Source organism: Penicillium citrinum (genome assembly GCF_028827155.1).
Source record: "Penicillium citrinum strain IBT 23319 chromosome Unknown utg000011l:1.0-294111.0:1.0-294243.0, whole genome shotgun sequence".
Lineage (NCBI taxonomy): Eukaryota > Fungi > Ascomycota > Eurotiomycetes > Eurotiales > Aspergillaceae > Penicillium > Penicillium citrinum.
In genome coordinates this window covers 66,069-89,009 of record NW_026622696.1, presented here as the reverse complement: position 1 = coordinate 89,009, position 22,941 = coordinate 66,069, and the positions used below count along the sequence as shown (strand labels likewise).

Below are 22,941 nucleotides of genomic sequence, written 5' to 3'. Positions count from 1 at the left end.
GGACGCTTGCAAATGAGAATGAAGCTTGAGTATTGAAGGACATGCTGTCTTCTATTCCGAGCGTGCGCTCTTAGTCTTCTTACTCCTGAGCTTCATCATGAGGAAGACGAGAGCGTATGAGGTAATGCAAAAGAGTGCAGTGATTCCGGTCTATTGTAAAGTTAGAGGTTTGGTCAACGAAGATGTCTTGAGCTGCTTACGTCTCGCCAGGAGTAGTATTTCTCCTTGAGATTGAAAGTTTTAGCATAGTCGGCACCCGTAGAGTATTGGCAGAATGAGCAGATATCGGTTGAGTTTGGGTCCAGTAGATACCCAGCTTGGGTCGAGAGGAAGTCTGCCATATATTCGCCACACGATTGACCAGACGGGGCGCTGAATTTGATGTATTCCGACGGCTCACATTGGACTTTAACGTCCCATAGAACTTCACCCAGAAGACCACCAACAAGGTAAGTGAATGGGTCAAGATAGTATAGCCAGTAGCGCCAGAATGGCTGCATCTGACTGTAAGGAACAACAACACCACAGAAACTGACTAAACCAGCACCGATCAAGACTGGATTCATGACAGCTGCAAAATACTCGTTCGGTGCGTATGCAGCAATAGCTTGACCAATAGAGGTATACAAAAACTCATAGACTATGCACATATGAGTAAAACAAGCTTTGAACGGAGAGTTGGGAGGAAATACGTACAAATCATTTGTAGATAAAAGTGGCCGGAAATACTTGCTTCTGTTTGGAATCCGACGGTGAAGTAGAAACAAACAAAATAGAGAGTTGCACAAATAATGAGGTAGGGTATTTCGGTGATGGTTTGGGCACCAATGAAGGCAAGCCAATGGTATGTTTTGGACTATCGATTTGAACTTGTATTAGCAAGTCTCCCATGAGTATGAAAAACCCTGATTACCACATACCTTCTTCTCTCTAGTTTCGAAAATGTCACGGTTGTGCAAGAAGAATGGTTGCATCTGGTTGATACAGCCAGGGGCGACAAAAATGAAGTTGAAAATTGCAAAAAGCCGAAGTTGGAGAGAAAAGGTGCCGTCGCCAATCTTCCAGAAAGTGAAGCCGCTGAAAAGAGCAGCAAAGATATGAAGAATGATCTTGTTCCACATGTAGTCCTTTGAATTGGTTAGCCATTACCTCGATACAATGATAGACTGTAGTTGTAGGGTTCAACTTACAGGAGAACGCCAGATTTGAATGGTAAGGCGCTTCGAGACCATCATGAATTGGAACCAATGCGAGGTTGCAAAGTCGGCAGTATCTTCAACATAGTTGGGATCGGCCTGTCCAGCAGCATTCAACTCTTCAATCTCTGCAAGAGCTCTCTGACGCTCATTCGACTGGTTCCAAACTTCGACCCAATCCACCTTACTATTTGCGCTGCCTTGAATGACATCAATGATATGTTCCGCTGGATTAGCGTCGGCAGGACACGGAGCACCATGGCGTCCGAAGTAGTCTAGAATCTTGTTCGAGTCTTTGCCAGCTAAGCAGAGAACATTATCAGCATTGGATTCTGGGACTTGCGTATAGTTTAGCCAAGAAGTACTTACTTTCGCCAAAGTATGTCATTTTACCACCCTTTGCCAACAGCAAAAGACCATCGAAAGCATCAAAGAGCACTGCAGAAGGTTGATGAATGGTACACTAGAAAAGATTAATCATTCTGAAGCTCTGACACAATACACTCAGGGATAACTCACTAGTACAGCCTGTCCTCCATCCACGAGCTTTCGGAGGAAACGAACGATATTGTAGGCACTCTGACCATCTAAGCCAGATGTTGGCTCGTCCAAGAAAAGCAAGGTAGGCTTCGCGACCAGTTCCACCCCCAAAGTCACTCGTTTGCGCTGTTCGATGCTGAGACCAGCACCGGGTTCTGAAAGTACAGTTTAGCATCGAACATACATGTCAATATGAATTAGTATTGCAAACTTACCTCCAATAAGAGCATCGCTGATGTCCCGCAGCTCTAGGAGATTTATGATATGGTCGACATAGGCAATCTTATCATCATAGGAAGTGGTAGATGGCTGGCGAAGGAGAGCAGAAAATACAAGCGCTTCTCTTACTGTCGCCGTTGATTCGTGCACATCCTGCTGTTCACAATATCCTGTCGTTCGTTGAAAGCTAATACCTTGTGGTCGTCCGTCGATGAGGATTGAACCGTAGATTTCACCAGAATCTTTTCGCTGAGCGAGGACATCGAGAAGCCTGAAAAGAATTCGTCAGAAATGATCCTCAAGCTTCTTGAATTTTTTCACTCACGTTGTCTTTCCAGCACCTGAAGCTCCCATTAGGGCAACCAAATTTCCAGGCTTCACAAAACCAAAAACTTGATCAAGAAGCTGCTTTTTCCCTCCATTAAAGGGAACATGATAATCAAGGTTGTTCCAGGTGAAAGTTGATTGTTTGACTGAGGCTTGGAGGGCGCCTTCATTGCCAGTCTTCTCACTCATCCTTGAAGTATCGCCGTTAGTTTGGGCATTCTTTTCACTGCCACGCTTGTAAAGCAAGACCGATGAACCGGCCTGACTGTTCTTCAATTCAAATCCAAGCGAGGTTAAGCCAATGAAAAATATCCAAAAGCCGACGATGATTCCAAAACTGCGCCAGATGTGGTGGAAGGAATAGCTGTATTGTTCCCGGATGTACGCTGCTCCATCAATGAGGCCGTCCGCATTGCTTCCGGGGACGGAACAGCCTCTATGGGGTGATGATGAGCTGGAGTATCCTGGACCATAGGGAATATAATCAGGCTCGATGCAGCGGAGCTCACGCCCGACGAACTCATTAGCCATGAGGGCTTCAAATGCATATGCGCCGGGGTTGAGGTAGAAGATCCAACGGAACCAGACATGCATCTGCTCGAATGGAATTAAATAGCCTATATTTAGCGGTGTCAACGTAGGTTTCTCATGAGCGCACACGAGTTTACGTACCTCCATAGACAAAGAAGACAGTGGATAGCAACCCGGAAATTTTGGAAGCATTTCCGAATTTCTTGCAGAGCGCACCAATAGACCGGAAAAGCTGGATGAAGCAGAGTGTTTGGGCGATAACGATGATCCAAAATGTGAAAAAGCGGCCAGCATCCATCTGCAGGGCTGCCATAAAGTACAAAATGAGTGCGAAGCAGGTGACTTGTATCATCACAACTGGAATATCAGTTATGGCGTTTGCAATGCAGAATGCTGTCGGACGATAGAATCCAAATCGCTTTTGCCGAGAGAGAATAGGACGACCCATAAAAGATCCAGTAGTCTCCGAAAGGGATTCGAGTAGGAAATAGAGCACGGGGAAGTAGAGAACACCAGGACGCATAAATATAGAGCTGCTGTCTTCAGAAAGGTTGTAGAAGAGGGAACCACAGACTAAAGCCTGAAGAATAGCCGAGACGACCTTGACGACGAGCGAGAATTTGTCTCCCCACATGATTTGGAACTGCCGAAGAGTACAAGAACCGACTTGCTCCCAGATTCCTGCGGTATATACACTCTTGTGACGAGGTAAATGGTGTTTTCGCTTCTCACTGGACACGGCAAGCTCCAGATCTTCAATTTCGTGGGTGAGTTTCTCTGTGGGTTGCATGCTATCAATCTGCTCACGGTGGATATCACTCTGATGGTATCTGTCCTCAAATTCTTCTGGCGTGTTTGGGACCTTTCCCTCACATCCAGGACGAACAATACGCTCTGTCAAAACGGTGACGGAGGTGAGGAAGTCAGCGATATTAGCACCTTTAGGAAAATCAAATCCCAACTCTTCAAAGTAGCCTCTTGCTTTTGAACGAGGGCCATAATAAGTCACTCGTCCTTCGGCAAGGACTAGAACCTTGTCAAATTGGTCATAGATTCCATTGCCAGCCTGATAGGTGGTAGCAATCATCGTCTTCTCATTCTCGTCGGCCTCACGACGCAACATACGAGCAAATTCGACAGCGGCCTTGGAATCCAAGCCTCGAGTAGGATTATCCCACATTTGAACAGGGCTCTAAGTGATGAAACCATTAGATCCTCAGAATACATATATCCATATATGTAACCATGGATGATTCATATAGCGGATCTTGAAAGTATGACATACCTGTCCTGCAAGAACTTCAGCCAGTGAAACGCGTTTACGTTCACCTCCAGACACACCGCGAATAAACTCATTTCCAACCAATGTCTTTTTCGTATGACCGATGCCTAATGAATCCAGAATATCGTCCCGTTTCTGAGTGACATATTCCTTGCGATTGGCCAACTCTGCAGGTCTCTCATTAGGCACTTTGTTTCGTAAAGCAAACTTCATTGTCCGGTTAACAGTGAGTGTTGGGAAATGTAGATCATCTATAAGGTTTCAGTTCAATGTTTCAATGAGCCTCGTATTGGTGATGTTTGTAGCGTGAGGCCTACCTTCATTGTTGAACATAATCTGCTGGCGATATTTTCGCGCGCCCTTGTGATCCAAACTGCCATACATTGTCTCGCCATCAATTTCATCAAATGTCTCACGGTCATTGGACAACACGCGAAGCAGCGAAGTGCATCCTGATCCTGGTCGACCCAAAACAAGAAGCTGTTTCTATTAGTGAGTTATTGTATAAATTTCATGACATACTTGGAAAACCTACCATTTCGCCTGGTTTGACTTGACCGGAGATATCTTTAAGGATTGTCTTCCGAATGGTTAGAAATTATTCCTATTTCTGTCGAATGATAATACATACTCGTTTAGATGTTTTCTTTCTTTTAAACAAGTTTCCAAGTTGACGAGGGTCGACTTCTGACCACAGAGTGTCCCCAAGGGCAGCATCTGGTGCAGTCACTCGAACATTGAGATCGCGGAATGTAACAGTTAATCGCTTGCGAATTTGACTGGCTCCATTTTCCAGATCTACCGGCGTTGCTGTGCCAGATGAGGGGGTCTCCATCGTGGCAATCGTAGTAGAAGAGCAACGCGCACCTATTGAAAACCTGATGTACTTATGAGCTATAAGTATAAGCTTAAAATACAGCTCTCAAGCTTCTTACCGCGATAATAGTACCCCGAATATCAATCACGGTGCTTTTTCTCCTTATATTTAAATCTAAAAACAGGTCCATGTATTCTCTAAATCCATATTGCCGAAGTGTGGGTCATTACTTTGCAGAGAACCAGAAATTGGCGTATCACAACCACGACCCCGTCGCCATGATGGGTCTTGGAGTTGCTGAGTCACACGCATAAAGTGGTGTCAACCAATGGCCTCGTGGTAAGTATTATAAATCCGAATATGGAGTTACGGAAATATGTTATGTGCTGTACTCGCTAGGATGTATTGTTAAGCTACACACTGTCGAGCGATTCTCGCCTCCACTGGTCCGCACCCACTCAAAATAAAATGCTACACTAGGAAAAAATATTCCTCTAGAGCATCTCGGATGTATATTGTGATCGGCAAGTTTCAGCCTTATCTTATTCCGTGCTGGGAATAGTAACCTGATTTGTTTATCGTACTACGATATAGTATATGTTCGTGCTGGGAGAATTGAACCATGCTTTGGAATACATGAGGGTCGCTTCTTTGTATGTGGGAGCTTGCAGAGGATTGGCGTGTGCGATACTAGCCTATGAGAATATTCAGGAAGATGGTGGTAATACCGAAGAGTCATATTCTATGGCCATAGGACTCAATAAATGAGAGAAGTGGATTTCACGCGAAGAGCAGATATACTATATTAAAATAGTATTTTACTAAATAATGGAAAGATCGGAGGAACAAAGTCGTGGAATTTAATAATCCGAGATATATTAATATGGAAATCTGGACAAAAGTCTTTTCATCTAGGGCCCCGCAGATGGATAAACTGAGAAGAAGGCTTCTAAATCCATGGTGGAGAAATCAAAGTTCCAGCCCATATCAGATTGTGTAAAATCAAGCAAATCATCGCTTGATCCCCCCTGACCTGCCTGTTTCTGGGCCCTCCAATGGAAAGTTCCACTGAGACGCCGGTATATCCGGAAGTGGACCAAGTAGCGAGTTCCCATCTTGAGAAGTTTTGGGCTGTATATCTTGTGTATCCGGGACTACAGAGACTTGAGGAATGGCCGTCATGTTGTCGCGTTGAGAAGAATGTTCCTTTGGCTGGTTCGCATATGGAAACCATCCGTAGGACGGATTGATGTTGCTCAGGACGGTTTGAATAGCTCCGATTGTATTTTGAATCGGGTCGCCCGCTCGCATTGTAGATAAGTTCTGTAGAGACGCATATACCCAAGGCAAATAGTTTGGTGCTGCATTTGGGTCATTGAGCAGGTCATATATTAGAGTAAAAGCCGAGCTGCCCATAAAGTAGCCGTGATAACGAAGTTCCTAGCACGATGTCAGAAAATAGCCTGTAGTGATCCTTGATTCTTAGCCTTTCTCACCTTAACCAAGTCATTCTTTTCAGAAGCCTCACACAGATGATGAATGGTCTTCCGAGCCGCTGTAATGGTATGATTACAGGCTTCATTTAGCCATGAGGGTATCTCGTTTGGGCGGTTAGGTGTCCGACTACTGCGCTGACTTGGTGGAATTTTCATGCCTCGCCGCCAATGACCACGGAATACGAGAAAAGGGCGAAACGTGAGCAGAACTGTATGATAATACACTAAGAATAGTCAGTATAGATCATATGAAGAATATGAAAAAACACTTACATGTCACATATATTGTCTGCTGAACCCCCAGTGAGCCTGTTCGTAGATCACCATCGAGGCCAAACCCTAATGCTTGCTTCATATGAGCTTCATGGGCGCGAAGGTCCTCAGCAATTGAACGAGCAACCCGCCACATGTGCAGAAGTGATTCGTGACGTTCGCTGTATATTTCAATCATCGATCTTGAAATTGTTTTGCAAAGATAAACCAGAACTCTGATGAAAGGGTCTTGTGGGTATTCAATGGCCACATCACGCAATGATAAGGAGCTTGGCCGGCCGACATGGAAACAAAACCATCTGAGGTGAAAATTTAGAATAGAGAACAATCAGTGAATGCATATTCCTTGACTTACGTTTCAAACATATAAAGAGACCAGAAAGTAATCCGTCGTTCCTCAATATTCTCAGGGCTTTCTATATTGTCATGGGGAACATCTTTATGCAAACCTGCCGAAAACGCCTTTCGAGAGGCTGTCCCCAGGTGCAAGAATGCGGAATTCGGTCTTCCTTGTTCGTTTTGATAGTTGGCGTGCGATCATGTCAGCAGGGATCGCACTTATTTGGATGATGGAGGACTTATCATGAGCACAGATATCTGAATAGTCTGTAAGTTAACAACCTCATCGAATGCAGCCATCGAAGCTTTGACTCGGTCGTATAAGATCTCACCCCAAGCAAAGTATTCGGTACCCAGGGAGGCTGTTGCTATGAAGATAAGAATCGTTGCATGAGTCAAAGTGTCGGGATGGGCTGCAGGAGACGGGTCATATATGCGCTCTAGACAACTTTGATAATAAGCCTTGGGGCGATACGGCGTCATATGGTAGAGACTAGACAAGAATCTGGACAACAGCATCTTGGCGAGGTCGTATGGCAAGAACATCAGCGGAGCATCTCCTACTCCTGTAGTCTTCCCTGGTTCATGGTTGTCTGGTGTTCCAAAAAAGATTCGGCGAAAACTAAAGAGATCCAAGCCAGCACTGGCCTCTTCCACGCCACTTGATGGCTCCGGCTGAGCGGTCGGATTGGAGACAAGGTCCCTGTAGATATGCTGCATCAACGAAAAATGCGAAGTTGGCCCATAATAAAGTTGCACCTGACAAGACGGCGATGCCATATGTGTTGCTGAGACACTATTGGGAAAGTCATGCATAAACGATGATCTCCGTTGTTGAATTGGCTGTGCGGGCTCCGGGGAATTGGACTGGGCTTGATCTCTATGTTGGGCTTCTTGCCATTCATGCTTCTTTCTTCTGTGGCGGATGAAATCCCGATAAATACAAGGAGTGTTCCTCGATTGACATGTTTTGCAGCTTAATAATCTGTCAGCCCTGATCAACTGTTGGCGAAGTGTCTAGGATTGTTCTCACGGATCTAAGCCATTGCACCTAATCTTGCGTTTACGGCATTCTTGGCAGGCTTTAGGAATGCGCCAACCACTTTTGGGTGGATTTAAACTCGAAGTATCAGACATATCCGAACTAACACGCGTTTGTGTTCGTTCTTACTTCCTGTTTGCTCTTCTGTACTGCGCAGCTTCGTCGGTTTTTATCCGCGCGATCCGCCTATATCCGAGTCACGTGATTATTCTGGCCCTCCACTTTTTTCTCTTTCTTTCTTTCTTTCTTTTTTTTTCAAAAAAGGACAAGCGCGGCTGAATGGAAGAAGAGTTTTTGCAAGTATATAGAACAATCGAATCCATGGCAACATATCCTACTTAGCAAACTTTCGCCTTTCTGGTTGAAGATGTTTTATGCATCTTGGCATAATTCCACTCGTACACCGATGACGCCTTTAGAGAATGGGAGAATATTAAGTCGGTGTAGATAAATTGAATCTTTCTTGTCGGTGGGAAAGTATCAAAACCATTATTTATTCAAAGTTGATTTTATATCTGCCGTGACTGGCTGATGAATGGATCCAGTGCGATGAACAATGGAATACCTATTCCCACAAGCCATTGCAGCAATACATAGTATACATTGCCAAGCCATTGGAGAGCTTTTTCCGGAGACCAGACAGAGAGAACAGAAATAATCAATTCAAACACACGTTTACTGTATTTCTGCTTCTTCTGATTCCTCTTTCCTCAACATCGAATCAGAACCGCTTCCGACGGTTCGCCACGTTCCGATAGAATGCGTGCGTGCGCGTCATGACTCAGGCGCAGCAATTACACGCCCCCTCGTATCGGCTTGGTGATCATGGACATGATGGCTTGCCCAGAAAACTCGGTTGAGGCTGTCGGTAGTTGCTTCGGCGTTTAAATTGATTCTTTCTATTGGAATTGCCGGGATAGGTCTGTCTGGGGTTCACGGATCGTCCTCCGAGTCTGGGGAAAGCCGAACTTGTCAGCTGTGGGGAAACAGATTTGAGTCTATCTATCACCTATTAAATGGCATCGCTGGTTTTCGACTGCTGCCAATTTTCGTCCCACGCTTTTATCCAACATCTAGCCCCGTCTATGCCACTATTGGCCTTTCCTCCCCTCCTCCATCCGTTGGGTCATGGCTTGGCAACTCGGACTGACCTCGCAATCGTCAACAAACAACACGGCAAATCCTTCAATTCTTCTCAATATTCTTTCTTATCCTCAATTTCGGAGATGGCTCCTTCTGTCTAAACTCTTTTCAAACCGAGGCTCGTGCGAAAAGTGTCCTTGACCCAGTGATGCATCGCATCCCGTCCGCCAAGAATGTACCCCCCTTTTTTTGTCGCCTCCCGATGATTCTTTGTAGCTTGGCAGTTGATTCTGGGGAAATGTGCTTCAGCAGCCGACATTTTCCACGTTTCCCATGGTTTCTCATATCCCCGCATTTTGAATCTTGAGCTCGGGTCTTCCGGAATGAATCCCGGCTTCTTCAGCGCCATAAAAGACCTAACAGCCTTCAACGCTGACTGCTGCGAATTCAACCAGAGGATACTCACATATATAAGGAGGCGTATCTTCCCCGTAACCCAACAGACTCTTAAGTGAAATTTCCAAGAATTCGACGATTTATTCTCTCATATTCGTTCACCTATTTTCAATTAGTCTTCACGGCAGCCCAGTCCCCAGAATGGCTGCCCCTCCAGCCGCTGCGGAGTTTGCTGGAGACGACAAGGCCGTCTTTGACCACAAGGAGGCTTTGGGAACTGATGTAGCTCGCGATGCGGCAGAACGTGGTCACCTTGCAACCGACCAGTACGGTCATGCCCTGGTGGAATTCGATAAGAAGGCCGAATCACGCCTGCGATGGAAGATTGATCTATACATTGTGCCTACTGTGGCTCTAATGTACCTTTTTTGCTTCATTGACCGAGCTAACATTGGTAAGAGACACAGCAAATATCTCCTCTTCAGATCAGTTATAGGCTTACTGAAACTATTCCCAGGAAACGCAAAATTGGCCGGCTTCAATAAGGATCTTGGACTTGAGGGATACGATTACAATGCAGTACTATCGATATTTTTTGTCGCATATATTATCTTCGAAATTCCGAGCAATGTAAGTGCGCTCCACAACTTCATTGCTCTATCAACTTCCATGTTCACGAGAAAAAAAAATCACTTTAGATCGCATGCAAGTGGATTGGACCTGGCTGGTTTTTACCAGCAATCACACTTGGATTTGGCATTTGTTCAGTTGCGACGGCGTTTGTACACGATATACACCAGGTTTCGGGAGTTCGCTTTTTATTGGGAATGTTCGAAGCCGGGTTGATGCCCGGTATTGCTTACTATCTGAGTCGTTGGTACCGTCGCAGCGAGGTGAGATAATCCTACATCCACAAAATTCAATTGCAAGGCAGAGCCAACCTTCTAACATTCTCCAGCTGGCCTTTCGTCTTTCCTGTTATATCGTCATGGCCCCCCTTGCCGGTGCGTTTGGCGGGCTGTTAGCCTCTGGTATCTTATCCCTGGACCACTTTGGGAGTCTTCGCACCTGGAGAATGATTTTTGCAATTGAAGGCATTGTCACGATTGGCATTGCCTTGATCTCATTTGTGACTCTCACGGATCGACCTGAGACTGCTCGCTGGCTCTCGCAGGAAGAGAAGGATTTGGCCATTGCGCGTGTCAAGTCTGAACGTGTTGGAACGACTGAAGTGTTGGATAAGATGGACTTGGCCAAAACCCTTCGTGGCATCTTCAGCCCGGTGACAATCACAACAGCTTTCATTTTCCTCCTCAACAATATCACGGTGCAAGGATTGGCGTTCTTTGCTCCAACTATTGTCCAAACCATCTATCCCGATGCCACTGTTGTTTCTCAACAACTTCATACCGTCCCTCCTTATGTCGTGGGAGGATTTTTCACGTTGTTATTTCCTTATCTGAGTTGGCGATTCGACAACCGAATGCTATTCTTCGTCATCAGTCCTCCATTGATGATGGTCGGGTATATCATGTTCTTAGCCAACGATGACCCCATGGTTCGATATGGAGCGACTTTCATCATCGCTAGCGGTGCCTTTGCCTTTGGAGCACTTTGCAACGCACATTCCTCGGCCAATGTCGTCTCCGATACGGCTCGATCATCTGCGATTGGTACAACTGTCATGTTTGGAAATATTGGGGGGTTAGTATCCACTTGGTCTTTCCTACCATTTGATGGCCCCGATTATCACATCGGAAATGGTCTGAATCTGGCGACTTCAACAACGACTTTGATCCTCGGTGCATCCTTATGGGCTTACATGACATGGGATAATCGCCGGCGTAGTCGTGTCGATATTGGTACAGCCCTGGCAGGATTGTCACAGAAGCAGATTCAAGACTTGGACTGGCGCAATCCAGCTTTCAAATGGAGACCATAAACGCACTATCGTATCGTCTTCGCCATGCCCAGCCCATTTTTTAGTTCAGATTACTATATTCAATTTCAGTAAGACATCATAACAACGGCCCGCCATTCAATCTCCGAAGTGATCCAATATCATTCCTTTTCTGTCCCAAATTTATTCAAAGGTACTGATAGTACTGCGTAGAACGTAGGAGGCTCGGAGATATCAAATACAATCGCCGAACTCCGCCGGGCACTTCAATTCTCCACTTCTTCAACTGCCAATGAGATGATTCTTGAGCGACAAACATATTCGTGGGGGCTCAAAACCAGATCCCGGTTCCGGGATGATAGCTGTAAATCCATGAGAAGAGAAAATTATTTAAGGTGATCTCAGGGGACATCTTTTAGGGATTTGTAGAATAGACCAATCCGAATATCAATATGGCTTGCGAAGCTTGTCGAACTATTCCCCCTGTCATCGCTCAGGGATATACTCCGAAGGGCCAATACGAGACTATTGCGGGTCTCAAAACTTGTGAGTCGCGGAGTCACTGCTTCGAAGACATGCTTGGATGGATCACTGTATACTAATTGAAATTCAAAGATGTGACTGGGAATACTGATAGTACCATCGGGCTTGTCGACATCTATGATATCTTTGGATTGGCTAGTCAGACAATCCAGGGAGCTGATCTATTGGCTGCACGACTAAATGCAGTGGTGGTGATTCCTGATTTCTTCAAAGGCGAAGCTCTTGAACATTCCGTGATCCCTCCTGATACAGATGAAAAGAAGAAGCGAATCGGTGACTTCTTGGCTACCAATGCAAATATTGAGCGAAATGTCTGTGTTCTGCTCGCAGCCATGCCTGAATATCGCAGCCGATTTCCTTCTGTCGTCAAATGGGCCGCCAATGGCTTTTGCTGGGGAGGAAAGGTGAGTTTTCTTTTTATGTTAGGATAGGCTATCTCAAGATCGTGATACTGAGACTGTTCATACAGGTGACAATCCTGGCGTCTGGTTCCAATACTCCCTTCGTGGCCACAAGCCAATGCCACCCAGCGTAAGTATTGTTTTATTCGGAGTTAGCAAATTCTCATTGCTTACATCAATACAGCCTGATGGACTTAAAAGATGCCCAATCTGTCTCTATTCCTCACCTCGTACTTGCATCCAAAGATGAGGATGCTGAAACGGTCGCAGCGTACGGACCACTCGTGGCCCCTAGTGGTGGAGCTGTTGAGACTTACTCCAAGATGTGGCATGGCTGGATGGGGGCCCGAGCAGATTTGGAGAATGAGGAATGTCACGCAGAATATGTGCGCGGGTGAGTAAATATCCTTCTGATCGTGTATATCAACTTCTTTGACCTCGTCGCTGACAACTCAACAGATACAACCAACTGGCAGACTTTTTCGAGAAGCACCTAATATAGAATAGAAATATGCAAAGTTGAGGATGATCGAAATGCTTATTCTCTTATGAATTTTAAGAAATTCATATTCTGTAACTAGGGCAGGCTTTGACCATATACAAGAATAGCAATAGATATCTTTGGTATGGGCAAATACTATTTTGTTCAGGTTATATGATATAGTTAGACTCAGGTCATTATTGAATTTAATCAAGTCCAGATTCATGTTGGCAGGATCTTTGCCGGTACCGCCATTCATCTCATGTCGATATAGAACCATACGAATTGGAAGAGCAGATAAAATGACGGATATCACATATGTTGTTTGAATGAGAATAAAGATATCTCCGTAGAGCTTTCAATGATTTTCATTCCGATGAACTATATCGGAGCACTGTGTACTTTGGCTTATGGCTGGGAAAAGAAACTCCAGGCTGTTTTGACGGGCTGCTACCGCTGCGTTTGTGCCCCGGAGGCCCTCGATAGGAGGTAGCATTACCAACTTTCATCGTCGGTCCTAGAATTACATGGTGGATTTAGAGAAAACATATTTGATTTCGATACATTTCATCGTATAGTCGGGCTGTTTCGTATTCGTTTGAGTGCAAAAACTGCTGCCTTTTCGCAAATCCACAGGAAGTGCCGAGTATCGCTTACGGGTAATAAGCACGCTGCTCAAAAAGCTTGAATTTCTAATGGAAGTCAGAGATCGCATGGCAATTCTTGGCAATCTCACAGCGGTTCCAAAGCAGTGGTCCCAGCAAACGGGCAGCGCTTGTGGCTTGAAGATCTCCCTCAATTCAAGTCTGTTAGGGAAGTCCGTGCATATTGCGAACAATAATGCATTCTTAATGTGCTGGCTTGATGCTTATTTTGAGGAGATGATGCCTGCATTTAGACTCTTGCCAGCCTGGACAACGTGGATATAATCATAAATTTTCAACTTACTGCACTTAGCGACTTGCAACAGCGAATATCAGACTGGAAAAGGATGGATGGATTCAAGCAAATTTAGAAGCACCCAGGGCAGTAGCCAAAAAATGGAAATTTCGGCAAACGGACTTAGCATTTCAAGGTGGATCCTCTTTAGAAGACGCTTGACTTTGGAAAAAGTGGAGGCAAAGAAATGAAAAGGTTAACGAGGGCTTATTTCGTGATAGTATCACTGGGATTTCATGATGATGCATATGTACCAGACGAGAGATATCTGCCTGAAGTTCTCAGGATGCTCAAAGAGAAAAACATAGGACGAGCGAGAAAAGATAGGATCAATCGTGAGGATTCACGATTTTTAGACGATATTCACTATTGACATGAAGTGGGCCACGGGTAGCTCGGATCAAATTTCGATGCCTTACGCCTTTCACCCCTTTTCTCTTCCTCGTCGGGTGTAATTTTAGCCAAATGTGAGAAAGAAGAATGCAATTCGTCCATGAGGCGCCCCGAAATGTTTCACTTTGCTGGATCGGACGAGTTCCGATGGCCTAGGCTAGCGTAATTTTATCTCGGAAGAGGCAAAACATTTCAAGCCTGAGATGGACTGTAGGTAATGGATGATCAATTTTGACTTATTTGTGTCTTGTTTGCTGTAAAAAGATAAAGATAGATTGAACTTTGCTGATCTGATTAACATATGATCTGGGGATGCCGATCGTGGATGATCCAATTGTAAAGAGCCCATATCCATCATGGCGTAAACTGATATTGAACAACCACAAGCACTCCACTGCGGGGAATCATGAACGAGCAATCAGTATCGAAACAGGCCTGGTTCATCTACAAATCCTGTGAGATCTGGGGAACTTCCACCAAAAATCTCTCAACATGCAATCTTTCTGCAGTGGCTGATCATCGCCAACGCCGAAGCTTGCTAAAGCTTGGCGATGACCCACTGGGAGGCGTCGCTTGAACATAAAAGTTGACGACGCTAGCGTGGAGGATTACGCATGCCTGCTGGCGCTATATTTGATTCCTAACGCTAGATGGGGCGCTCTGATCTTAGAGAATTTTGTCAGATTCTGAACTTTTCCCTCGATCAACTTGTTCCTTGATGGCTGCTTGTCCACACTGAACAACTGCTTTTTCTTTTCTTCATCTAGACCTGGTTCTCTATTGCCGAGACTAGTTCGGATAAGCCGATCCACTATATCAACGATTCATAAAAACAAATCTGAGTTTGTTATCTCCGGGAAATATGCGTCTATCAGGAGCGGGACTCCTCAGGGGCCTGCTTCTTTCAATATTCATGCCCAGCCCAGCTGTGGCCATTGAATTGGATATTAGCGACGAACGTACGCTACAGTTGGTCTTTGATTTGATACATATCGGAACGAATGTAATTAACTGACCTTTGTTCGACCAGAATCCATCAAGAATGCCGCTAGCACAAGTATTTATGCTATGATGACCTATTATCATGGCAATGAGACTGGTCATATCCCCGGTGCCTTTCCCGACAAATGGTGGGAAGGTTCGGCTCTTTTCCTGGCACTTCTACAATATTGGTACTATACCGGCGATACAACGTACAATGACGAGCTACGAGTTGGTCTGGAGTGGCAGTCGGGTGATGATGGAGACTACATGCCTACAAATTATAGTAGTTATCTGGTAAGGAATCAACGAGAATCATTTGGCTGTTGAACTGGTATTAATGAGTTTCATCAGGGAAATGATGATCAAATGTTTTGGGGTGTCGCCGCTATGACAGCGGCTGAATTGGGATTCAAAGATGTATCGGATGGATTCTCCTGGCTTTCGCTCGCCCAAGGTGTTTTCAACACGCAAATCAAACGATGGGATACAACGAAATGCGATGGTGGAATGCGTTGGCAGATCTTCCCATACCAAAGCGGATACACGATGAAGAATTCCATCTCGAATGGTGGACTCTTCCAACTCTCTGCTCGCCTGGCACGTTATACGGGGAATTCGACATATTTGAGCTGGGCTAACAAGATCTGGGACTGGTCAGTATCGGAAGATTCCTCCCCATTGGTGAAGAATTCAACATGGGATGTTTCAGATTCGACAAATATGGAGGATAATTGTGGAACACGGGGAGATACTCAATGGTCTTACAACTATGGGACGTATATGATGGGTGCAGCTTATCTATACAATTATGTGAGTTCTGTATCAATACACTATGTCGAAGATGTTTACTGATGATGTCTTTTTTTTTTTTGCAGACTAACGGCAGCTCGTATTGGCTTGAAGCAACCAATGGGCTCTTGAACACGACATTAGACACTTTCTTCCCTTCGAGCAATGGAGGCATTTTCGAGGAAGTTACCTGCGAGCCTTCGGAGTCATGCAATAACAATGAGATTCTGTTCAAAGGACTTGTATCTTCATGGCTATCGTTTACTGCCTTACTGGTCCCCTCAACTTTCGACACTATCATGCCCAAATTACAAACGTCGGCGCAGGCCGCCGCGAAATCTTGTTCGGGTCACAATAACAACACATGTGGTGTGCGATGGTACCAATCCAAGTATGATGGATGGATTGGAATGGAGGAACAGATCAGTGCAAGCGATATATTCGTGGCGAATCTAGTTTACTTCAACAAAACGGGCCCGGTGACATCGACGACTGGAGGAAATAGTAGTAGCAACCCGAATGCTGGCAATAATGACCATACTGGTGGTGGAAGTACTCAGAGTGCTATTACTACAGGCGATAGGGCTGGTGCTGGAATACTCACTGTCGTTTTTATTGTTGGATGGGTTGCTCTGATGGGGTGGACCGTTCTGGGTGGTTAGACATTGGGCTGATCATTATTTGCATTATATCGCATGGCGTTTGGTAGAAATGGGAATTTCAGAATATATTAGGGCATAGGCTTTTTTCAATACATTCTTATATTGGCTAAGCCAAGTTAACAAGACGAGTTCAAATTTCAGATAAATTTATGATCTCCTGGTGTTAGAAAAGACGAAGAATAGTTATTTCCGGGTCTTGTACTGTGGTACATGTAAATGCTGAGCCGACAAAATTTCAACAAGGTTTGTGCCTCGCATATGGTCCAGAGGATAGCTTCGAGATCAAAGGAAAAGCAGAAAAGACATAAAGGTAACATGGATGAAGCTCATGCCTTCAAGCCAGAAACCAGCTTATCACCGAGGTCCTTAATACTCTCTTCGAATGCATTGCGGTCTCCAGCTTGCCAGTCGGCATCGCCACCGGGGACAGCATCCTTGCCGGTGAACCCCAAGTAAAGCACGTCCTCATCACCGTGGCCATTGTTTCCGTTGATGTTGTCGTCGGGGAAGCACATCTGGGCCAAAGATATGGATGCCTCTCCGGTGGAGTCCTCACCATTGGTATCGCCCCAAATTCCATAGAGCTAGCACATGTGTTATTCTCCGGGCATAGAATAGGATAGACGGAGAAAAGAAAAGATCATACCACTTGGTTGTTGCAAACAACGGCCATGACACTCAAAGGCTCCATGCCATATTGCTGGGGATCAAAGTTGGTGTTTCCAAAGACAACATAGGGATGAACATTGGCATCCAAGTCTTCGATGCCATACTGGCTAAGCTCGTCCTTGAACGCAGTCTGGCCTTGTCCGGTCTCATCCGCACCGCAATCGCCTCCTTTATCATTCAACCCATCACAGTCCACGTCCATATTGTCGTATTGTCCGCCATTGGCTGAGCTGTGCAAGTAGATCACTCCATCGATATCTCCGCAATAGGCGAAAGTGTGGGCACCGTCGATTCCATCAGAGAAGCCACCGGCAAGCTTGTTGTTGCATTTTCCAGACTTTTTCATTCCAGGTTAGCTCAAAGTTTCGTGCGATGGGGTTCATTCTTGAGAAGATACCTTGTGGTTGTCATAAATTGTCTTGAGGTTGTCAGGCAGGTCATATGCGGCAGCAATGCCTGCTGATAAAAGAGTGATAGTGGCAAAGATGTGCATCTTGACTCTGGCAGTTGAATTGACGTGAAGCGCAAAGCTGAAAAGTCCTTTTAAGTAATGTAGAAGAGCGAAATCACTGGCATATATGTGATGAGCCTCGCAGTTCTATTCCGGATCGGGATTATGGGGTGCTGGATTTTTGAAGCCATTGCAAATGCAATGTTTCGAAAGCAGAGACATTTGAGCTCCGATAGTAAGAAAGAGAAGGACGGAGACCAATCAAGACAATGGTGGGAATCGTAAGTGACGATCATTCAGGGAAGAGGCAACAAGGTAACATCAGGGCTGAATCAAGCGGATGATTCATGAAAAACCGCAGTAATATTGAGGTTCAATCAATCTACTACTTCAAAAATCCCAGTGGGGCATAAGCAGACCCGGAGGACCCCTGAAATTCATTTGTGGCTGAGTCTGCAGGATATCATTTGAGAATATGATATAAATTGTGGTGACCAGTTCCCCAAAAGGGAAACAGGTTGGAATGAAGAGAAGTTTCAGAATCGAATTGGCGTTTGAAATTCTTCAATATCAGAGGCCAATCGCAGAGAGTGGGGCAAAGGTATAAGCAAAAGAGTGAAGAATAGAGGCTCGCATTCGCAAACGCGAAGAGGAGATGATCGACATGAAGGGTCACAGTCTTACGATTGGGGGCGAAATTAGCCCTGTTGAGCATGAAAAGGTGATGATCATCGAGAAGGTGAAGTGCATTAGTTCTCTACATAGATGCCAGAGTATAAATGTAGATTAATCTCCTTTGCTTCAATCGTTTTGTCGTAATATCATTGTCACCATCTGCTTATCGTGATGAAGTTGCAGTCCATTGCCGCTCTATTCTTGAGCATTCGCCTCGGCTATGCCTGGCTTCCAACAGATGAGGGTCGAGAGCTTTCATCATTCTCAAAATCGGGGACGAGTAAAATTCGGGGCGTAAATTTAGGATCATCATTCATCATTGAGAAGTGGATGGCCTATGGAGAATGGAATGACATGGGCTGTGGTGATTATGAAGCCGAGTGGGAATGCGTGCAAGGAATTGGCCAAGAGGCAGCCAACAAAGCATTCAAGAGACACTGGCAGACTTGGATCACCCAAGACGATATCACTAAGATGATTTCATATGGGTTGAATACCATTCGCGTGAGTATTATCTGAGTATACCTCAATTACCTTGACAAGAGGAGTGTTAATGTAATATCAAGATTCCGGTCGGATTCTGGTTGCATGAAGAATTGATTAATGATAATGAATATTATCCCCGGAAAAATGCCGTTGAAGACTTTAGCAACATCTGCAAATGGGCAGCCGATGCTGGAATGTACGTTGTGGTAGACCTGCACGGTCTTCCCGGGGCCCAAAAAGCGAATGAGGCTTTCACCGGTCGTGTAAGTGGATGTCTGTCTTAAATGTAAAGAGGCTGACATGCTGATTTCATGAAATGTAGTATGTCGACAGTCCTGAATTTTATCAAAATGATGGAAATGCCGAAAGAGCCTACAAATTCTATGAGTGGATGGTTGAACAGATTCACAACAACCAAGAAGCCTACAAAACAGTTGGAGCACTGGAACTCGTGAATGAACCCTTGCAAAACACAGAAAATGGCGACACGAACTGGATGGTTGAGCACTTCTATCCATCGGCCATTGATCGCATTCGAGCAAAGGAGTCGTCTCTGGGAGTCAAGAGTGGTGATGCTCTTCACATCACCGTCATGGTGGGTGATATAAAACCCCATCGAAGAAAGACCACAAACTGATATTGAAATTGAATATAACAGGATGATAAATGGGATTCTGGCGGTAATCCGACTCGATCTCTGAATGGTACCCAGAAAGAAAATCTTCTATTCGATGATCATAATTACGAGATTTACCTTGCTTCTCAGGTCTCCTCAAAGGCAGACCTGATCAAAGCTGCTTGTGGAGATAGCCGAGTGTCAGACGTGAGCCCCAAAATCGTGGGCGAATGGAGCTTAGCTTTCGACAATAAAGGAGACAACTTCTTGCCAATGACAGGAGATCATGCGAGCTCCTACTCCAAGTGGTTCTCTGCTCAACAGAGACAATATGAGGCATTGAATGGATGGATCTTTTGGACGTGGAAGACAGACGACAACCTTGTCAATGTCGAGCAATGGAACTACCAGAGTAAGTGGTCATTCAGTGAAATAGTTACACCATTGTATTTCCAAGGCTAACATCTCATTCAGAGGCTGTCGATGCTGGAATCATAAACAAGGACCTGAACGAACAGTACAACAACAACCCATGCTAAATCATGTTGGATAAGAAGACTAGTTAGTTAAAATAGTACTCAACGACACAATCAAGTCTTTTTGGATAAGGTAGTCTATCTTGAGATTGAGGGTAATGGATATAAAAACCTAAGATAATTCTCGAATATCGTTTCACTATGCATCATTGCTTTTGCTTTCTTCTGCAGTCAAAATTGATGCCAATTCTTCACGCAATGCAGTTCCCTCACGCAGTAGAGCCATAAATTGATCGGTCGTTTCTCTGGCACCTTTTTCCCCAACAAAGAAGAAATGATTTCCTGTTATCGGTCGAGACATTCTTGATGGCGCTACATCGAACAATGTACGGAGTCTATCCCACATCAACGTCCCCTCAGCATGCTTCAGGCGTTGTTTGGGGATCATGGATTCAAGCTGGTACGCCATAAGAAATCCCCATGTCGCTTTATCTGTCAGAGCATGTCCCGAGTCTTGAGGACTGGTTGGGTACAATGCGGAAACCAAAGGGAAATTTTCAATGTCGAAAACCCGAGAGTCCTCCTCGTGCGTGGTATCGCTTTTGATGAAACTGTTTTTGCCGTCATATTTTAATCCAAGGCCAATGAGGTTGATTGGAGTTGCTCCGACATATTCTCGCAAGTATGTTTCGCGAGGAATGACCTTTCTATCATGATTTGCCTCGTTCACGGCGACCAGCTGTTTGCAGAATGCTTCGACTCGTTGGGAAATACCGAAGTAGCCCGCTGCTGTGCAATTTGCTGTGGAACCTGTAGATCGAATACCCGATATTCCAGGAGTAGCAGCGAGACTGATATATTGCAGGACGTTCAGATTCAATTGCTTGCAAGCGATATTGAATTGCACAACCACTCGACCACCCATGCTCCAGGAAGCCAATATCACCGACCTAGTGGACAAAGAATGGCGATCGACAATTAGTTGAGCAGTGAGGGCTGCTTGATGACCCCAGTCAGCAATACTGAAAGATGATCCAGTTGCTGGCATCAGCGAGGGACTTGTCTCTAGAGGATATGATAGAGACAGCACTCCGAAGCCCATTTTATTTAGCCAGTGAACTAAAAAGTCCTCTCGGCGATGTCCTTCATGTCCTCCGTAAAAGATCCGAGCGAGATGAACTGCTCCTGGTATAAGAACAATCAATGGCTTGCAAGATTTATCTTCAACAGGGGATGGTGCATAGTGGTAGATCGTGGAGAACCCTCCAATGGTGTCTAGGACTTCGCCGGGGTATAGAGAAGGGCTATCAATATGATCGTGGCTGGCCATTGGGACAAAAGGATGTTCAGATATTGATGAAATACTGACTTGAGGGGAAAGTACAAGTAGGAAGATTTCGGAGGTTGAAATTGCACGAAGCGTCTTTGCGGGTCGCCCCCGCTTTGCTTCGTCAATTGCCGACGTCAATTTGATAGACGAAAGAATTGTGAGAATCAAACAGTTGGAGAGGAATTAGAATATGTGAAAGAGTGACGATTAACAGAGAAGGTTGGATTTATTTCTTCAGAGAAACCAATTATTGTCAAAAGCTGGGAATAAATGGCCAAGGTATACATCTACACTACAGCAGTACGACTATCAACAACTTGTTGAGATGATAGAAAGATTTACAGATTTTATAGATTATATTATTCATATTGGAGCTATTGCTCAACTCTCTAGGCTATCTCAAACTGTAACTCGATATGCAAATACTGAGCCATTTGCCGTTCATTTCGCCGTGATAAATCAATATGACCAGCTCTCAGGAGCCACCAAAGGAATCTTGCAAATTTTCATGTGAAGTTTCAAAGATGCTTGAAAGGATCAGCGAATGAATTTGTCTAAGTATAATTAGTGAAGGGATAGGTATCTCACTGAGGACATCTGCTGCTGTACATGAAGCAGCCAAACAATCCATGAGAACTTCAACATAATCGGCACTTGGACAGGCACATGCGATGTCCTCGAAACTACTGCATTTAATAGCTGCTGCTGCTTCTTTATTGCATTGAAGCTGTTCAATTAATCAGAAACGATGCCCAGTAGTCTATAATGTGGAAAATAGGAGGGACGAACTAAACAAGGACTCATGGTTTGGGCTCCTGTTGAATCCTGGCCAATCGTAAATGGGATGATTGCTAGGAATGAGAGAGCAGCTATAAGCTTCATGATTGGTGTTAAAGGAGATAATTGACTTGATATGCAAGGGAAATCACTACTTCTATAAGCAGCTTCACCGCGAAGAGTCGAGTGCAATGGTCAATATAAATGACAGCAAACATCAAAAGATATCATAGTATACTGACAGTTTATATACTCATGTTAATTGGTATACTCGTAATGAATGGATTACGCTTTGATCAACAATCTTTAGCTGCAACAATTCCAAAATGGCCCAGCTTGAAGATGCCACGGTTGCGCAGTTGACTGCACCGTGGAGTATCTTCCGCTCTCAGCTTGACGAGAGTCAGAAACAGACTCGATCGATGCAAGAAGACTAAGATTTGCAGTAAATATTTCTGCCAGATAAAATAATGTTATAAATGAGTTTACAATGGCCCAGTATAAGCTTGAATGGATCAGATACAATGTGGAAGAGGATGATATTCATGCTTTCATTGTTGAACATCTACTTGTGAATAGACCTAAGACGAATCTAACCAAAGACTCACATTTCTTGAGAAAAAGTACTTCATTTTGATAGAAGATACGCACTGATGCATCTGTGTTACTGTATCTGTGATGTCGTACAGAAGACAGGATCGGAATTGAGGAGAAATTCTGACAGGCTGAAAGTCCTCAAGGGCCAGTTGAATTGGATATTTCATGGAAAAATGAGACAATCTTGACTCTTCTCATATCTAGCAAGTCAAGTTCAATTGTGGATGACTT

At 44.7% G+C, this 22,941-nt stretch overlaps 8 protein-coding genes across 8 annotated transcripts; 4 read left to right on the top strand and 4 right to left on the bottom strand.

Moving 5' to 3' along the window:
- Window positions 1–51: 51 nt before the first annotated feature.
- N7469_011554 (putative ABC multidrug transporter) lies at window positions 52–4,930 on the bottom strand (the record flags this gene model as incomplete). The annotated part of the gene is made up of 14 exons (XM_056650459.1): window positions 52–150; window positions 201–640; window positions 697–856; window positions 921–1,127; window positions 1,191–1,498; window positions 1,566–1,659; window positions 1,716–1,891; window positions 1,952–2,226; window positions 2,281–2,899; window positions 2,955–4,005; window positions 4,099–4,346; window positions 4,413–4,575; window positions 4,631–4,675; window positions 4,727–4,930. 14 exons carry the CDS (start codon window positions 4,928–4,930, stop codon window positions 52–54), a joined length of 4,089 nt encoding a protein of 1,362 aa, XP_056494968.1.
- A 993-nt stretch (window positions 4,931–5,923) lies between these two features.
- N7469_011553 (fungal specific transcription factor domain-containing protein) lies at window positions 5,924–7,800 on the bottom strand (the record flags this gene model as incomplete). The annotated part of the gene is made up of 5 exons (XM_056650458.1): window positions 5,924–6,352; window positions 6,409–6,632; window positions 6,682–6,980; window positions 7,037–7,190; window positions 7,260–7,800. The coding sequence occupies 5 exons, from the start codon at window positions 7,798–7,800 to the stop codon at window positions 5,924–5,926; spliced, it is 1,647 nt and encodes a 548-aa protein (XP_056494967.1).
- Window positions 7,801–9,742: 1,942 nt separating this feature from the next.
- N7469_011552 (putative MFS transporter) lies at window positions 9,743–11,483 on the top strand (the record flags this gene model as incomplete). Its single annotated transcript, XM_056650457.1, has 4 exons — window positions 9,743–9,995; window positions 10,038–10,171; window positions 10,240–10,434; window positions 10,500–11,483. 4 exons carry the CDS (start codon window positions 9,743–9,745, stop codon window positions 11,481–11,483), a joined length of 1,566 nt encoding a protein of 521 aa, XP_056494966.1.
- Window positions 11,484–11,893: 410 nt separating this feature from the next.
- On the top strand, window positions 11,894–12,887 carry N7469_011551 (uncharacterized protein; the record flags this gene model as incomplete). Its single annotated transcript, XM_056650456.1, has 5 exons — window positions 11,894–11,987; window positions 12,057–12,388; window positions 12,454–12,515; window positions 12,570–12,779; window positions 12,845–12,887. The coding sequence occupies 5 exons, from the start codon at window positions 11,894–11,896 to the stop codon at window positions 12,885–12,887; spliced, it is 741 nt and encodes a 246-aa protein (XP_056494965.1).
- Window positions 12,888–15,060: 2,173 nt separating this feature from the next.
- N7469_011550 (glycoside hydrolase family 76 protein) lies at window positions 15,061–16,633 on the top strand (the record flags this gene model as incomplete). The annotated part of the gene is made up of 4 exons (XM_056650455.1): window positions 15,061–15,157; window positions 15,229–15,476; window positions 15,534–15,992; window positions 16,058–16,633. 4 exons carry the CDS (start codon window positions 15,061–15,063, stop codon window positions 16,631–16,633), a joined length of 1,380 nt encoding a protein of 459 aa, XP_056494964.1.
- A 326-nt stretch (window positions 16,634–16,959) lies between these two features.
- N7469_011549 (glycoside hydrolase family 75 protein) lies at window positions 16,960–17,795 on the bottom strand (the record flags this gene model as incomplete). Its single annotated transcript, XM_056650454.1, has 3 exons — window positions 16,960–17,217; window positions 17,280–17,639; window positions 17,700–17,795. The coding sequence occupies 3 exons, from the start codon at window positions 17,793–17,795 to the stop codon at window positions 16,960–16,962; spliced, it is 714 nt and encodes a 237-aa protein (XP_056494963.1).
- Window positions 17,796–18,599: 804 nt separating this feature from the next.
- Window positions 18,600–20,069, top strand: N7469_011548 (glycoside hydrolase family 5 protein; the record flags this gene model as incomplete). The annotated part of the gene is made up of 5 exons (XM_056650453.1): window positions 18,600–18,932; window positions 18,995–19,177; window positions 19,237–19,509; window positions 19,573–19,942; window positions 20,005–20,069. The coding sequence occupies 5 exons, from the start codon at window positions 18,600–18,602 to the stop codon at window positions 20,067–20,069; spliced, it is 1,224 nt and encodes a 407-aa protein (XP_056494962.1).
- Window positions 20,070–20,205: 136 nt separating this feature from the next.
- On the bottom strand, window positions 20,206–21,336 carry N7469_011547 (thioesterase domain protein; the record flags this gene model as incomplete). Its single annotated transcript, XM_056650452.1, has 1 exon — window positions 20,206–21,336. The coding sequence occupies one exon, from the start codon at window positions 21,334–21,336 to the stop codon at window positions 20,206–20,208; it is 1,131 nt and encodes a 376-aa protein (XP_056494961.1).
- Window positions 21,337–22,941: the final 1,605 nt, after the last annotated feature.